The 17668-nt window shown below is 38.9% G+C and overlaps 1 protein-coding gene across 4 annotated transcripts in view; it reads right to left on the bottom strand.

Moving 5' to 3' along the window:
- The window catches only part of KDM3A (lysine demethylase 3A), a 53539-nt gene that overhangs the window by 30657 nt on the left and 5214 nt on the right, over positions 1 to 17668 (bottom strand). For all 4 annotated transcript variants that reach the window (XM_045446760.1, XM_045446763.1, XM_045446762.1 and 1 more), the window contains exons 3-10: positions 14912 to 15067; positions 13693 to 13803; positions 10457 to 10559; positions 9625 to 9749; positions 9294 to 9366; positions 9095 to 9183; positions 3194 to 3357; positions 518 to 1038 (exon numbers count right to left, since the gene is read on the bottom strand). In XM_045446760.1, coding sequence (XP_045302716.1) covers positions 518 to 1038; positions 3194 to 3357; positions 9095 to 9183; positions 9294 to 9366; positions 9625 to 9749; positions 10457 to 10559; positions 13693 to 13803; positions 14912 to 15067 — 1342 coding nt within the window. The remainder of the gene's footprint in view (positions 1 to 517; positions 1039 to 3193; positions 3358 to 9094; positions 9184 to 9293; positions 9367 to 9624; positions 9750 to 10456; positions 10560 to 13692; positions 13804 to 14911; positions 15068 to 17668) is intronic.

The raw sequence follows: 17668 nt of genomic DNA, 5'->3' as shown, positions 1-17668 counted from the left end.
ATTACCTGCATGAGCGTAAAGTGTCGATCATCTCTAACACTCCATCTGGATGCTACCAAAAAATCAGTGATAAGCTTAAGATAAAATAATCATCAGATTACTTTGGGTTGTGTTTCAAAATTATTTTCTTACAACCAGAAATTGAGAACCGCCTAATTATCCATCTAGTAGGAACCAGTTAAGTCATCTAATAAATGCATATATAATGGAATCCTTACAGCCTCTGAAAGGTTGATAGACACTTACACTAATTCACAGGATAAAATTGTTGGTATAAACCCATTTGTGTTATAGTTTATCTGTACTTCTAATACACATGGAACCAGGTACACTAAAATATTGATAGTAATCATTTCTAAGAAGATTTTAGGATGCTACTTTTCCCCTTTAACTTTCCCAATTATATGAACTTTTGCTATAGTCACTTTCATATTATCTTCTCATAAAGTAAGGAGACATATATGTACCCACTACCATCTCTCAGCTTCTACCAATAAAGACATGTAGAAACACTCACCATTCTGGATTTTACTGTTGTTTCTTGTGCAACAGCTTTCATTATCTATTTTTACTGAAGATTCCTTCAAATTCTGTGACCGGCATCCTAAAGTTGAAGATTCTATCTTTTTTTCCACACAACTATTAAAACTATTACTATTGACACCTGCTTTCTCCTCTGGCTTATCTGAAAGGACATCAGATGTGGAAGGCGTATATTCTAGGTGCTTCTGCAGTTCAGGAGTACTGGCAATTTCCAATTCTGCCGTAGAAGAAGGCTTTGTAGGTGAGCACTCCTTAGGAAGGCCAGTCGATGATTGAGAAACAGATTCCGACTGGTTTTCCTGATCAGTGCTAGTCTTCAACTGGGTACAGCTACCTTTTGGTTCACTAAGGGGTTTTAAGTCTCCAGTTCCAATCTGAGAGAACTTTGAAGACAGCAATCCTACTTTGCAGACAACATCTGGTTTTGTTCTCAGTATTTCAGGCTTTGTATTTAGACAGGAAGAAAGTTCTTCTGGTAAAATCTGTTTATGACATCTGAAAAAGAGAATACAAAAAACTAGCATCTAGGTCTCTTTTATCGCTCCTCTACTGCCCAAAAACAATTGTTTGGTACCTTAAGGCAACCACTATTGAGAGAGAAAAGAAACTGCTTATTTTAAAGAATGAAGGATAGGTTTCTGTGAGCTGGAGTTAAAGATAATCAGTCAATGGCTCTGCAAAAATATCCTAAACAAGGGGCGCCTGGGTGGCGCAGTCGGTTAAGCGTCCGACTTCAGCCAGGTCACGATCTCGCGGTCCGTGAGTTCGGGCCCCGCGTCGGGCTCTGGGCTGATGGCTCAGAGCCTGGAGCCTGTTTCCGATTCTGTGTCTCCCTCTCTCTCTGCCCCTCCCCCGTTCATGCTCTGTCTCTCTCTGTCCCAAAAATAAAATAAACGGAAAAAAAAAAAAAAAAAAAAAAAAAATATCCTAAACACTTAGAAAAATACAGTCCTAAATCCTATCTGTACGTGCTCATAAATCTCTAACTACTTCAGGTTAGTTCTATTTATCACAGTATAACGAAACTTAGCTTTCCCTTAAAGCACACAGTAGCTCATGGAAACAAAACCACCAGCAGCACAAAACCCAGTCCAGCTACAAACAACATGTCACTGGCTCTGACATGGGATAATTCCATTCCTGTTTGGTTAGTGATCAAGACCCAAAGCAACTGAAAAGCCAACTAATTACGTGCTTGCTCACAAAATGATGAGGTATTTCTCCTATCCCCTACCTTAATAGGAAGCATCCTTAAAGAACTTTTGTTTCTCTGAAATTCATCTTAAAGTTTTTTCCCCAGCAAAACATAAAGTGCTTTTTTTCCTATTATACTTTTTTTTCTCTAACACAGGACTCCTTGAGAAGATTTTCTTTTCTTTAAGTAAGCTTTACGCCCAAAGTGGGGATTGAACTCACGATCCTGAGATCAAGAGCCACAAGCACTACTAACTGAGCCAGCCAGGTGCCCCAAGAACTTCTTCATTTAAGTACTCACATGAGACATTTGGCTTGGGTAGCACCGAACTTCTTACTGTTCCCTTTTTCTACCCAAAGACTGTTCCTCCTTCCATCTGACTGCTCTGTGGCCACCTTCCAAGCTCATCCCAGGCAGCCCACTTTCCTCCCAAGGAAGCAATGTGCTCAACCAGTCTTCCACCTTATTGCAACAGTCTTCCAAACCCACCTTTCTACATCGTTGTCTCTCTGACCTGTATCTTAGGTCTTTATCAACTGCCTGCACAGGCCGCCACCCCTTCTAAGAGTCTTCCTTTAAAACTCTTTTCGGGGCGCCTGGGTGGCACAGTCGGTTAGGCGTCCGACTTCAGCCAGGTCACGATCTCGCGGTCCGTGAGTTCGAGCCCCGCATCAGGCTCTGGGCTGATGGCTCAGAGCCTGGAGCCTGTTTCCGATTCTGTGTCTCCCTCTCTCTCTGCCCCTCCCCCGTTCATGCTCTGTCTCTCTCTGTCCCAAAAATGAATAAACGTTGAAAAAAAAAATTAAAACTCTTTTCTCTGTAACCTTGTAGCCACTTCAACTCTCTGATTACACTTTACATTTCTTATTCATTTTTTTCACCTATAAACTAGTTACCTATTCCTCCTACAGCTACCGCATCCTCATTTCTATGACTTAATATTTTATCTGCCGCTGCCTATACTTGAGGTCTGGACTGGTAAGAACTACTCTCTATCACCATGTCTCCGTGTTCTGCACACTCCCACTGACCTCAGTCTTCCACATACAACCACTCCGCTCCCTTTTCGTCACAGCAGACGTTTATTCTGCAACTGTCTACAGTATTTCAATTGACCATTCTCACTGTATCAAGTGAAGAAAGTTGCCCTTTCCTCACATCTTCACTTTTTAAAAACGTTTTCCACATTGTTCTATGTGCCTATTTCCCTTTTCACCTCCAAAAAGGCACCTGACCAATTTGAAAACTCTAATGAAAAACCTCTGTGGATAACCTGAGATGTGAGGAACGGCAGGTCATGACGCCGAACGTAGCTGTACTAACACCCTATGAACCACGGAATGCATGTTAAGTCTTGCCACCAGAGCAATGGTTAAGCTCAGACACAGCGAACTACGGCTGAAATCATTTTTCTCCTACTATGACTAAACATCTTTAACAAATATCCCTACTTACCCTTGAGGAATTTTTGCTCCAAGATTGGGTGGCGAGTTGGCAGCCTGAGGAGTGCTCTGCTGCCTCGGGTCCTTACTAGGTGGGGTTGCTGCCGTACAGCCAAGCAGGATCTCCTTAAAAACCGTTGTGGGCACAGACTGTACAGGACACATACTAGGAGAGGCCTAAAAAGATAGCAAACCAACAGACGTTAAAAGGAAAGTACCTAGTTGGAGAATTGTGAAGTCCTAGCAAGATTCACATTTATTTGCCTGGTTTAGTACTAAACAAGCACAACACCATTTCCAAACAAAAAGCACAAAACAGTGAAACAACTGAAAAGTCACAAAATTAAGGACTTGTATCTGAAGGCTGTTAAATCATCCCAGCTTTTCATAAAGCTAGAGTCTTCCTATAAAAGATCACCGGCTGATCTTTTACAGACCTCTGAATCATTATGTCAGGAAAATGCAGCCATGTGGCAATTACTTTAAAAATGCGATACACAAAAGTGAGCTTTCAAGTGACAGTCTTTAAACGGTGGCAGCTTCACATGCATTCAGTTTCGCATGACTCAAGTGCCTACCACGCACTTACTGCAACAGGCTGGCAGGGGACCAGACCACTAGGACTCCTGTAGGCAGTGGTGCCTACTGGGTACCAGGGTAAGCCTCTACAACGCAATAAAGGTTGAGAACATGGCTCTTGCTCTTATGTGGCTCTTCAAGTCACAAAGGCAACCGTAAGCTGCAAAAAATACCAAGTCGTGACAAGCCTGTGGGACAAAGTTGGGACACCTTCTCTTTTCAAGAAGTTTTATCTTCACAAAAATATAATAATGGACCCTCTTCTTTCCAGTTTCTACTATCCACACACGTCAACTTCCCACCAGGGAAAAAGGAAGGGATTAAACTCAACTCCCCGTGACCAGTCTTCAGCAAAACCAGGGGAAATTATTCCGCTTACTCACCAGCCTCTTTGCATGGGCTTTAAACTTTAAGTCCTGTGCCCTTCCCCAGCACAGCTCCTTCATTCCACAATTACCTCTACATTTATCTTACCACCAAATCTAAACCGCAGGAATCTTCAAAGTTTCTTCATCTTCTAGAGATTAGCTTCTAAAATTTGAGGTACAACCTCCCTTAGTTTTTAAAACTTCACAATTCTGAATATATTGATTTACATTCAGTCTACTCATGAATCTTTTTCAGACATTTAACTCTGGCAGCCTCGAAAAAACTGTCTAATATATGCTAAACAGAAATATCTGAAAAATAAAAATCTACTGAATCACTGTCAAAGTTCTGGCACAGTTCAAAACTATATGAAAATATAAAATTATCTGCTCATATATTATACTACTTCAGTCAACTCAATTTTAGTATTAAGTATTAACTTAGCGTTCCCCAGAAAAATTTCTTTGGAGGTGGGGAGGCTTTGGCTATTCTAAGAATATTCTTGGGATGGTCAACTTCGGCTCTCTGAGCCTCAGTTTCCTAATCATTAAGCTGAGGAAGTTAGAGAAGTCCTGAAAGTCCTTTTTGACTCAGTTTCATAATTCTCTAGTAATCACCTATAAAACGATTACCCTCCCAAAGTTTAATTGCCAAGTCATTTCAAAATGCTTACTTGAGGCTCACTTTTACCAAGGATCTTCCCTCATACCGCCTTCCTTGTTCTGAATTATGTTTACAGTTGATATGCTAATACATACCTTTTTTTAAACTACTTTCTTGAGAGAAATTTTGATTGCAAACCTAGAGTAACACACTGAAGAAATTTAGATTGCATAAATTTTTATTCTGTACAACAGCCATTGAGCTGCTTAAGTAAAACAAAAACAAAAACCCTCCATCTCATTTCCTAAATCCAATCAATGGACCAGTAAATCCTGCCTCTATTTCCAAAATATTTACAGAATCTAACCAATTTCTTTACATTCCACCACTACCACCATTTTCCCCCCACATGGGATTACAGTGGGTCTTCTAACTGGCCTGACTTCCCTCCATGTTTGTCCAGATGGTCTGCCTCCTACCCAAAATGTATTCTACCACAGACCAATCTGTAACATATAAATCAATCAGATCATGGCACTCCACAGCCTAGAAGAGTTCTGTGTGGTCTGGTCTCTACCAACCTTCCCAATCCTCTCATTCTACTTGTTCACAGTGTCCCAAATACATTGGCTTCCTTTCCGGTCTAAACTCTTTCTTGCCTGCACCTTCTTACTTGCCATTCATTCCCTCTGCATAGTTTTCATGTGGCTGACTGGTTCCATCCCTTCACTCTCAAATCTGTTCTATTGTCACCTCCTCAGAACCTCTGATTACTCTTTCCAAAGCAGTGCCCCAAAAAGCATCCCGCTACGCTTCATCATATTTCTATGTTTGTTTGTACCCGCCATTGCTTTAGGACACTGCACTGTCAAAGTTCCTTTAAGATACTTTTTTATTGTCAGTCTCCTCACAAGGAATCATACACACCTACAGGCAGACCCTGATCTTGTGTCCACTGTTAAACCTTATAAAACAAGGCACACAGCAGATGCTCAAATAAGACTGGTGGAATGCATGAATGAACGATGCCGTTAGGACTTAATATTTCAAAACAGCTAGGTCAGTCCTATGACTGACAGTAATACTCACCAATGTCTAGCACATATTTAGTATTCAGTAAATATGTTGGAAAGACGGATGGAAGGACAGAGGGAATGAAGCAGGAATCTGCTGTTTTACAGTGGTGACTCACCATACCAAGGAAAAGATTTGGAGAGGAATGGCAACACCAGCACAGTGCCTAAGGGTACTGGGCTTTGGTGGCAGACCTTGGTCTGAATCTGGTCTCTGACACTTCCTAGCACATTATTTAAGCTCTTCGAGTTCAGTTTCCTCAACTGTAAATGAGAATAATGAAGCCTATTTTACAGGGCTGTCCTTCACCAGGATGCCTGGCACACAGATTAGCTGACTGAAAGCAGAAAGATGAAAATTTTCTCAGTGCAGTCACCACGTATTACAAATACATAACTTAGGAAGCTTTTCCTTTTAGACACTGAAATACACTCAACAGGGATAGGGCTCCAATTTCAAAACCCATCTTCACGTGCACATCACTGCACTGGCCTCTGACTTGACAAGGGTCAAGGTTTCTTCTTACCTGAAGAGTTTTCCCTGAAGGTCTTCTATACCAGTCATGGCAATAGTTCCTCCCTGCCAGCAGACGGAGATAATATAATTGAGTGTATGATGGTATTCTAAAAAGGACACTGCTGGCTCACACTACTCAGCAGACTCTCTCAATTAACCAAGCAATGTCCTAACTCTGAGGAATAGTCTGCTAGGCAGAGAAGACCTTCAAGGAGCCAGCTGTTACTGGCAAACAGGTTTATTCTATCCAAAAGTATTCACCAACGCAATCCAGAGTCTCGTCTACCTAATCCCAAACTCCTGTTTTCCAAAGACCACCCTAAAAGTAAACTCTGTGCCAATCCAACACATCTGGAAAGTGCAAACACGGTGAGATGTGTGCCAAGTATGTTACTATACTCACCTTTCGCTCCCACATTTAAGTGAACTCTTTCTTTCCTCACTTCTTCCTATACCTCTCTAGCGCTCTTAAAATCTAGCCCCAGCCACTGTTTCCAAAATTTGCCTGATTACAAGAACCGCCCAGAACAAAAAAGAATATTTACAGATACGGAAAAATATTCATAACACACTGGAAAGGAATCAAGGAGGCTACAAAACGCTATGGTTTTTAGTTTGTTTTGTTTTGTTTAAAGGCCTCCATGATTATACAGGAAAAAATGAAAAACAAAAAACAGTCGAAGGACAGGTATTCCAAAATGTGAATAAGTGACATTTCTTTAGCGTTTTTCTGGGCTAACTAAATATTTTTAAATAAATTTTTTTTTAATGTGAGACTCTTCATTTGACAAATAAATGCAGTATGAGGGGGAGAAAAAGTGTTACAATAAAAATAATAAAAAGCCAATACCCATCTCCAGCCAAATCTATCATCCCAATTTCCTTTGAAATGAGAATTTGACTAGTACAAAGTTTAAGAGCTGAAACAGACATTTTTAAAACATCAAATTTAGTTTTTCAATTTAGATGCAGAAATTAAGCTCAAATAGGTTATGGGAACTTATCTCCTAGCCAACGTTCAGGCTTTTTTCAAAAATAGCCTGTACTGTGCCCAACAATCAGTTCAGCAGCACACAAACCTACTGAGCTGGACAAAATGCTAACAGAGATCAAAAAGACATGCTTCCTGCCCTTGAACAGTAGGAGTCAGGCAGACAGGATCACTTATAGACATATATGTTACCACATTTTACAGGTGTCTCCTTGAAGGCTATACATCTACTTGCTCACCTATCTGTCCCATCACTGATAAACCTGACATTGTTCAGAACTGGCACCTTCTTCCACAGGAGTTCCCTACTGACCCCAGTCCTCTGCCTGCACCCCAGGCTGATTCTTCAATGATCTGTCAGGATGCCATTTCCTATTCTCTGGCCTCTCCTCAACACAACATCATGTGGTTCTCCTTTTCATCTCACCAACTATTTATACTGATGTATTCTCCATGTCAGGCTACACCCAATCAACTTCTCCAAACTGGCCTTTATTACCTCTGGGACCCAAGACTGCTAATAACCTCACAGGTTCTACTCTGTTTCTCTCTCAGCTGCTGATACTGTGGATTACTCGACAATATCCTCTGTGAGCTTAACTCTAAGATATAATAATCACTCCCTACTACATTACTTCCCCCTTGTAAACTTAAAAGCAAAAATGAAAGTAGTAATACTAATTACCTCTTCATTGTTTCCTGAACAACCTAAAGTCAGGCCTACACACTTGGAAGGAAGACAATATTATATACCTTGGTTTACAAAGTTTTTGGTCAAGTGTCAAAGTTCCTATTGCCTGCTCACAGGCTTAAGACTCAGGAAAGGCAATCATCCTAGCCACTCAGATTCTTAAATTTTTTTGTGTAGCACAGCACTTGCTTCGGTTCTACCTGATATTGTTGTAGTCCACTGGGCCCCGATACAGAACCCTGGATGCATTAACTGACTCTGGCCCACTACCATGCCTTACTTGCCTTACTCCTGCAGACCCCAAATTCCCTCTAAAGTGCTGCCAACAATCTTAATACCAACTTGGTCCATTTTCAAAATCTAAGCTCCAGCCTGGAGCAGAGCATCACAAAGGTGTTTTTGTCCCTGTAACATGAGTGCATTTGGATACACAGCTGTGTAAGCTTTTACCTAAGCTGTAAAAAAGTTATGTGTATTGTAATAGGTCCTAAGGATTCAACTCACCTCAAAGACAAACAGTCTTAAGTTTCTTGATCTAAATCCTTACTATTTCAGAATAGAATTAAATCCAGTACTTGAACTCACAGTGGCATTCATACAAGCCTATACTTTTCTGGGCAGAAATTTGTTATGGCAAACCAACACTTCCTTTAAAAATCTAGCATGTCTGTTTAACCAATCATAAATTACCAATCAAACCTATTACCGAAGAGGGAGGAGTCCTATTTCAACACCTACTCAGAATTCTAAGGTTCCTCCCCTTCTCTCATGCCAGGCCTTCTTCCAATTTGATACACACAACTCAGCTTACCCTCAAAAACACTCCTTATGGATGAAAACTGTCGAATCTATTGAGCATTTTCAGCAAATATCAAAAAATAATACACGTTTTACACAAAAAATAGTTAACCAGAAACTTATATTATCTCCATCTGCTTGAGTGTAGAAATTATGGCCAAGATCTGGAACTAGCAAAGAAGAGCAGACAACACAGCGCAGAACAGCACAGAAGAAAGCTTTATAACCACCAAACAAACCACACACCATTAGAGTTCAGGAAACTTTGACACAAGTGACAAAAATAAGGTTACCTCAGAGCAAGATTTTGCTTGTTTGGAAACTAGGCTTCCATTATTCTCAGAAGACTTGCGTTTTACGGCTCCAATTTTTGTGGAATTACCTAAAATATTTAAAAATAAGTAAGTTGGCTTCCCTGTTTCTCTTAACATGGAAAGGAGAAAGAGGAAAGGTCAGAAGGAGAACAAAGGCTTTAATCAAACAGTATCTTACCACATGTCCCAAAGTTATCATGCACAACTTCAACATGAATCAGTGATGGATCAACAATTTTCAGTGCTGGAATCTTAAAAATAAATAAAACAAAGATACTGGGAAACTTAAAAACGCTCAGAAACATACCAGAAATTAGTTGTGTTAACATACAAGAAGAGCTTCTTACAAATAATTTTTTTTAAAAACAATCATGATATTTCTCTTTCTACTCTAATATTTTAATACAAAGATAATAAAACTATTTAACTCCTATAAGATATTATAATTCTTTTTTAGAATTATCTTTCTCTGTCAGGTTATCTTACATGCAATTAGCATCCTCTTTTACCTCCTCACAGTTGACTTGCAGAGTTTTTGATGCTGGGTTTCCGTTTACAATTGTTGCAGAAAACCACTGAGTCGATGGGTCCAAGCTATAAATTTTTACTTCTGAACCAACTAAGTTTTTGTCACCTGAAAAAAAAAAAATCCTTAGAGCAATCTGCATTATCTCCCAACACACCAACATCCAGGATAATCTTTTCTCAAGTCTTTAAAAAAAGCAGTAGACAAAAATAAACAGTAAAAGATACTGTTATAAACACGAGAAGACAGACATTTCAGAAAAGCTAGGAGAAATTTTTTATTTTATTTTAAACTTTTTATTCCATTTTCCTATTAATTTACCTAAAAGTGGCAATATATTTATTCTACCATTTGTATGAGACCAAGCAGAATCCAGGTAACTCACTGAACCCAAACTTACTTTCCTGTGCAGAGTTTTAGGGGATCCAAATTCAGGAACCCCAACAGAACTGCCTAAACAGAACTTAAAAAACTGTAAAATTGACCAGGAAACTCAGTAACATTATATGGGAAGATCAGGATTACCACATTCATGTTTCATCAATTTTATAAGACTGAAATTTCAAACATATCAAATTCCATGTCAAAATACACCTGAGCTTTTTTAATACCTACTTTACTAGTTTTCACATAAGCCCTGAGCTTTCCAAATTTCAGAGGCTTTTGAATATATAAAGTCCTTCAATCATCTAGTTGCATGAAGAAAGCAATTACTAAAAAATTAGAAATTTCAATGAATGAGGACTAAAATGTAGCTTCTTACAAACTAATTATTTGTCAACTCATGAACTGTCATCAACAGATAATCTATATACCTTGTAAAAGATGGCTTTCATCCAAATGTTTCACAATCAAAGCTTGAAATTCTTTACTGACATTCTGATTATCCATAAGGGAAAGTCGAAGATTGTTTACATCCTGAAAAATGGAAGATTTTAAGGTAACAAATAAGAAGCATTAAATTCCAGTAGATATTTCAATCAGCTTAATGTTTAAGTACTGTCAGTAGCCATTTGATGGCACCAAACCACTGCAACTCCAATGAACTGAAAAGGTCAAATAGTAGGAATCCATCAAATGATCACAGGTATAGGGAGACTAAAGTGAAGTCACCCCAAGCTAAGAGCATGACAAATACTAAGGAGTGGCTCAAAGCACAATTTTAAGTATGACACAACTTTGACTACGGAAAATATAATAAACTAGATGGTCAATCCAAGGATTTCCCAGGGGCAAAAGACACACACATAGAAACACACGGATAATGTAGAGTCAATTTGCTGTAATTGTTTTTAACAAATCACCACACAGATTGATTTAACCCAACTAAAATTCCAAATGCATTTTTGTTTACAAATGGTAAAGGGACGTATGAGAGAGACGAAATCTGAATGAATAGCATTAAGTTTTCAGCAAGCCAGTTTTGAAACACTCAATTCTTGGCAGCAGCTCCATTTTGGGCGCTATTCCACAGTCTTCTGGCTTTGTGTGCACACTAAGTTATGATAAATGTATACAGAAAATGTCAACACAAATAACCTGCTGAACACAGCACAGAAGCTCTTCTAATATCAGGGCTTCACACTTTTCTGACACTGAAATGGATACACAGTGGCCAAAATTAGTTCATCCATTCCTCCCACTGGGAAAACTAGTCTTTTAGAGAGGCCATGCTGGAAAAATGCATTTCTTAAGTCAAATAACATTAGACTTAACCTAGGGTCTTCAGAAGAGCTCAACATTAATTATCAGAATGAACCATTTATGGTTGTTTTTTTTTTCCCCTCATGCTGCTGCAATTTCAAAAAAAAAAAAAATGTAAATGTGCGCTCCAATTCTTATTAAGAGATAAAATGACACATTACTAGGGACAGTCACAAATGGCTCTTAAACAAGGTAGAATAATTCTACTCTGCCCAGGAAAGTTTTAGTGCCAGATGACTGACCTGGGTATTTTGTCTTCTTACCCACAAATAAGTCAAATTCAATCCAAAAAACAGACCTTAAGTTTCAATTCCAACTTCTATATATGCCAAATGTTTTTCAGGTTCTCTGTGTATTATATAGGGCAAGCATTCTACTGCAGTAATCACATCTCCCAACACAGTTTCATACAGTAGCAACTGGATGTAACTACCCACATCTACAAGAGAACGCCCTGAAGCACTAAGCTTGGGCCACTATTATACCAGTAAAAGTCAAGAGCACACATCATAATCTACCTCAATTAATATTACTAGTAATATTCACAATGATAGCCATGGTGCACCTTCCTGAGAATAAAAACTTACTGATCTAGATTTTGCTTTTTCCATCTTAAGAAACAAAATTATGAGTTCTGCTTTGACTAAAAAGCTTGGATATACAAAAGATGCAAAACACAACTGTCCAAAAAACAATGCTGAGAAGTAAAAACTACTCTGTCACTAAGTAAAGCAAGATACCCAAAGCCCCTCCTGTATGTTCCTTGGTCCTTAAGAGCAAGGCATTCTTCCTTTTAAGGCAGATAAAACATCAACATGGCTATCTGAACATCACGAAGGTAACCTGCATCTGAAATTAAGCAAAAGCACCTTTTTTTGTTCTGTTTAATCATTGTAAAATAAGGTTCAGAATGTGGACCTTGTTTTCACTCACCTTCAGGATACAGAAATGAGACTTTAGTGAGAAAGCCCGTGCTTTGGGTTTTCCAACACAGGCACATCAATGGCAATGACCATTGACCCTAAACTGTCTTTTAACAACAGTTCACAGAAACAAGTCAGGTCACCAAATGGATGTGGATAAAGGGGATTAAGTTTCATAAATGACCTCTTAAAGACAAATGATATGACATGACCAACTTTATTCCCAAGGTAGTAATCTGGAAATAATCTGTATGTCCTTTCCCCCTCTCTGCGAACATTTTCATGAGGAAAATAATCACATATAAGCAAGACCCAAGAGCCTAAATGTTGTGAAGAAAAGGGTGGGGGTTTTGCAAGCTAATTGGAAAGAACACACATACATGTGCTCTCAATTCTCATTATTCATTGTAATTATGTTTATTAAGTCAACACAAACACTGGAATAGTGAATAGTGAACCACTGCTCCTAGTGGAAAGATAAGGTTAGGTTCCTTTGAGCCTCTGGGTCACAATTTCATCAACCGACCTATATATAACCTTGTTTTATAGGTGTGTGTGTGTGTGCGTGTATGCGTGCTCACGTGCGCGTGCTAGAAAACACATTATTTAATATACGTTACTGCATTATTAACTTAGAAATCACAGCCAACAGCATTATAACTCATGGCTGAACAAAACTTCTCTAACAAATGTATTTCTTCCCTAAGACACATCACAGCCTTCTTGCACTTAGGAAGACTAGACAGTACTTCAGCACTATAGTTGGTGTAGTAAAACCACCAAAAAAAAAAAAAAAAAAAAAAAAAAAAAAAAAAAAAGAGCATAAAAATTCAGCACTAATTAGACCTCAGAAAGGATACTTGTTTACAGTATAAGAGATGAAACAAGAAGGCAGAACATCACTTTATTCAACCTCAGTTGGGAACATTTGTCAGGCAACTCAAATTTTTTGCCACCCTGCCAATGTCTGATGACCATGAAAGTGCCGAAGTACTGATCTGAATGTTACAAATATATTTTAGCAAGTAGGCAACTTCCCAAATAATACAGGATACATAAAATAACAACTTCCATATATGGATATATACTCATGTATATATATACATATGAATGAGAGCCAATCTTTTTAAAATTATTTTTGTATCATCTAGGTGTTTCCATACATATGCGTGCATGCGCGCACACGCGCGCACACACACACACACACACTCCAACCATAGTTTTCTGTCCTTCCAAGACCAAATGGATAGCACCAACCGAATGGCTAACACTGAGGGATGATGTCTAACAACTAACTGCTGGGATGGGTCCTTTTCTGTTAGATAGCTGTTCGAATTAGAGCAATCAACATCAATATTTTAGTTCTCATCTTAAAAGACTCTGTATTTCTATCTTGAGAGTTAAATATTATTTTTATGTTTTACCTGTATAGGCTTCAGGAGGTCTTTAGAAAGAAATACTCTTTGTTGATCTCCCAGAAAGCGAATAGAGGTTATGGATCCCAAACCAGCTTTGTCCAACAGAGACTTATACACCTATAGCAAAACAAAAGAAAATGTTTTGGCATCACAACTGCTATCAGCATAAGTCTGAAAATGGGGACTAGCAATTTTCCACACATACAGAAAGAGATAAAACCATTAAGATTTTTTTATTTACTGCCAGTATCCCAATAATGACTATTTATGCAACCATAATATCACATAATTTTTATCCAAAAGTCAATCATTTAAACCAGATACACATTTGGGACTCATTAACATAGAAGTCTGGGTCCAAAGATACACAGCTTCTCTAAAATTTATGCAAAAAATTGTGTGTATACATTTTTCTGAGGATACAGAACCATGTTTTTAGCCAATTCTTAATAGCTGGGGTGGAAAAATACAAAGACAAAATATAACTTTAACCAAAACCCTACATTACTCAAAAACCTCCAGTAGCTGTTCTCACCTACAGACAAAATCTTAACTTTGCTAATACAGCAGACTTGGCTCTTCACAATCTGGTCAGCCTTTCAGTCACCTTCCTGGCCTTTCCAACTGTCTAAATCTGACCCTTCCACCATTAAGCCCTATGTCTCACAAAACCTGAACTTTCTCCAGACCCTGTGATCACTCTCGTATTCCAACTACACCAGACTTATGACATGGAAATGGTACTGACTACCAGTACCTTCAGAGCCAAAGAATATTATGACTCAGAGAGAACCTTAGGGATCATGAGGCCAAGACTGGCAACTCTCTACAGGAGCCAGGCAACAGCCAGATTTTAAGGTATACTCTCCCCATTTCATAAGCAGACAACTAATTCAAATTTTCTTAAAACACTATGAGGGTCAAGCCAAACAGATCTGTATGTCCATATACAACTGCTGATTTCTGACTTCTGACCTAGACATTACCCATATGACCATCCCCATTTTTCAAGTGAAGAAATAGAGCTGAGAAAGTCAAGGGCCTAGACTTCCAGAATTCCTCGCAGGGGGGCTGACAGGAGATCCCAGATGCTCTTCTAACTCCCCTACACTGTCATGTTTCTGTACTATTATTCTCCAGACGCCAAATATAGGCACTACATATCCATTTCCCTTGTTTCACACATAACCAATACCCTCTTCTCATAAGCCCAAGTTCTACTCACTATTGCAGGCCACTGAACAACTCGTTCAGAAATTTCAGGAGACTTCCGTTCAGCCAAAACCAAGTTATGTTCTACTAAAAATGCTCTCCTTAGAAGGCTGTAAACTTCTATCCATCTTCTCTTCCTCCAAGATTCCCCGTCAAACTCTACGCACACCTAGACAAACAGAAGTAAAAAAAAAAAAAAAAAAATCAGATTTGATTAACAAAAATAAACACGAAAAATGCCGACTTTGAATTATGCCATTATTCTACTTGAATCTTTAATCTGAATATCTGAGTGTTTGCTGTCTTTCTTTCCCACTCTTACTTCCCTTCGCAGTCCACATAAACCAGTCCGACATGTTAATCTAACCAACAAGCTCTAGCTCCCAAATCACTTTGGGAAGCAGCAGCCAAGGGTTTTGGAGGCCAATCTCTGCCCCCCAAAGTAACTTCTAGGAAGCCCATACATACAACAAAAACCCCCCATGTGGAAAGTTTTTACATATGTTAGACATCAGAACTTTAAGAACCAAAAGAAAGAAATTTGAAACCCTAAAAAAAGTACTTACTGCAGGTCATTGTAATTCTAAATTGACGCTGCTTGTGGGCCTAAGATGAGCCCCCCCACCCATTCACCATAATCCACAACTTGCTTTTCAATCCCTTTGGTATTCACAGGATTTAACACTAGGCCTAGTAGAGAGCATATCCTCAATATCCCTTTCAGTTGAATAAACCTGGGAGTTTGGAGTCAAATACTACTTTGCTAAATATAGAAGCAAATAGTTGATAAATTGACCCCAGAGTTAAACTTCCTCAACATGTGGTGTAAAAATCACTTTTTTAGGGGCGCCTGGGTGGCACAGTCGGTTAAGTGTCCGACTTCAGCCAGGTCACTATCTCGCGGTCCGTGGGTTCGAGCCCCGCGTCGGGCTCTGGGCTGATGGCTCAGAGCCTGGAGCCTGTTTCCGATTCTGTGTCTCCCTCTCTCTCTGCCCCTCCCCCGTTCATGCTCTGTCTCTCTCTGTCCCAAAAATAAATAAACGTTGAAAAAAAAATTAAAAAAAAAAAAATTAAATTTGATTTAAAATCCCCTCTCCTACTAAAGCAGCCTCTCGTTTTTGGTTTCAAAGAACTAGTTAATAAACATGCCAACTCTGTTCATAAGTTCACAGATAATCATATCTCCCTTTTCAACGTTTAATTAAAAAAAAAATTTAGTTAACTTCCATTCATCTGTCAGAACCCGATTAAAAAAATCCTTTCCTCCAAGAAGCCTTACCTTACCTTCAAAGAGCCTCCTCCACCCCTCAGAAGAGAGTTCCCTTGTTCATTGCACTCAAAGCCCTATACTTTTCCTTCCTAACACTTACCCACACCTTGAATTATTTACTTGTGGCTGACTGATTGACATAAATTCTAATATGTCAAAGTCTGCATCTGTTTTTACTTAACTGTTGTATTTCACTGGTATCCAGTCCCCAGTCAGTACTCAAATACTTGCTGAATGAATAAATGTCTCTCTGAATTGGGCTCTTACCTTCTGTTTACTCTAAACCACTTAGCAGGCAGGACATTCCCAACTGGTATACCACTATAGCCCCAATCCTAAACCTTCTCCAGTTTCATGGCCTTAGAATATCACTCTTTAAAAGTCAATGAAATTTAAAATCCATCCTGACCTCCTCCCCCAACAGTAAAATCTGCATCCCTAACTTCCCAGGCAACTTCTCCTGAGAAGATGCATATCTTCTTGGCATGGCAGACTTTTAATCTTGCAGTTATCACAGAATACATCCAAATGTGTGAACACCTACTATGTGCCAAGGCCCTGTGTGTGTACTCTCTCTTTGGTTCTACCCACCCCATCCATCACTATACCCAATCAAATGGTCCTTCACAGAGCTGTTCAGAGACTGCTCATCTTCCTGCCTCCCCAGCCACCAGAATCCAGGTCCTCTGATAGCTCCCCTAAATTGGATAGTCTTTCTGACCCACATCACATCAACTCCAAACCCAAACTAGCTTTAGATGGCAGAGTTTTCCCATCAATGTGTAAGAGGAATGAGCATATATAAACTACAGCGCCAGAGAAATCTGGGTTTGAATCCCAGCTGTGTTGAAGCTTTCTTAGAACGATTTTACTTGCATAAAATAAGATACATAGTATTACAAAGAAAACCAATTAACCTGCCTGGCAGGTTAAGAACCCTTACTAAAATCTAAGCTCTTTGAAACTGGTTTTGCTAGCTTCAAAATGAAAGTACTAACATCTACCCATCACTGAACTTTAATATAGATTTTTAAGACAATGTATGTAAAAGCATCTGCCACGGAGACTAGGTAGCCTTAAAAGCTCCATGGGAATTCAAATCTTAATTTATCAAGGTATCAGTTCACTTAGTAGTGGTGGAAAGATCTTAAATATGATTATCCAGTATCTATTCAGCAAAAAACTAAGAAACAAAGACAAAAAAAAAAGTAAAGGATTAAGATATTCAGTGGCTTCCCAAAACTTAAGCAACATCACAATTCTTATCCAACCACCACCTATAAAGCTTACAATCAACCTTAACCCAAAATTTAGACAGGGCCCCTCCTAATTTTTGACTAATTAAAACATTAAGTTTAGCTCCTTAAAAAATAACTTACTTTGTGATTTTGGAGTGTTAGGTTACATGGTCAAAAATTCATATTAACTTTAGTTTAAAAGGTGACTTAAAATATAATGAAACCAGTAAGTTGTGAGCTCTTTTCAACATTTTTTCAAAAG

This window comes from Leopardus geoffroyi, chromosome A3 (genome assembly GCF_018350155.1).
Source record: "Leopardus geoffroyi isolate Oge1 chromosome A3, O.geoffroyi_Oge1_pat1.0, whole genome shotgun sequence".
In the NCBI taxonomy this organism is placed as follows: domain Eukaryota; kingdom Metazoa; phylum Chordata; class Mammalia; order Carnivora; family Felidae; genus Leopardus; species Leopardus geoffroyi.
The sequence above is the reverse complement of the archived record's forward strand: the minus strand, read 5'-3'. Positions and strand labels throughout refer to the sequence as shown.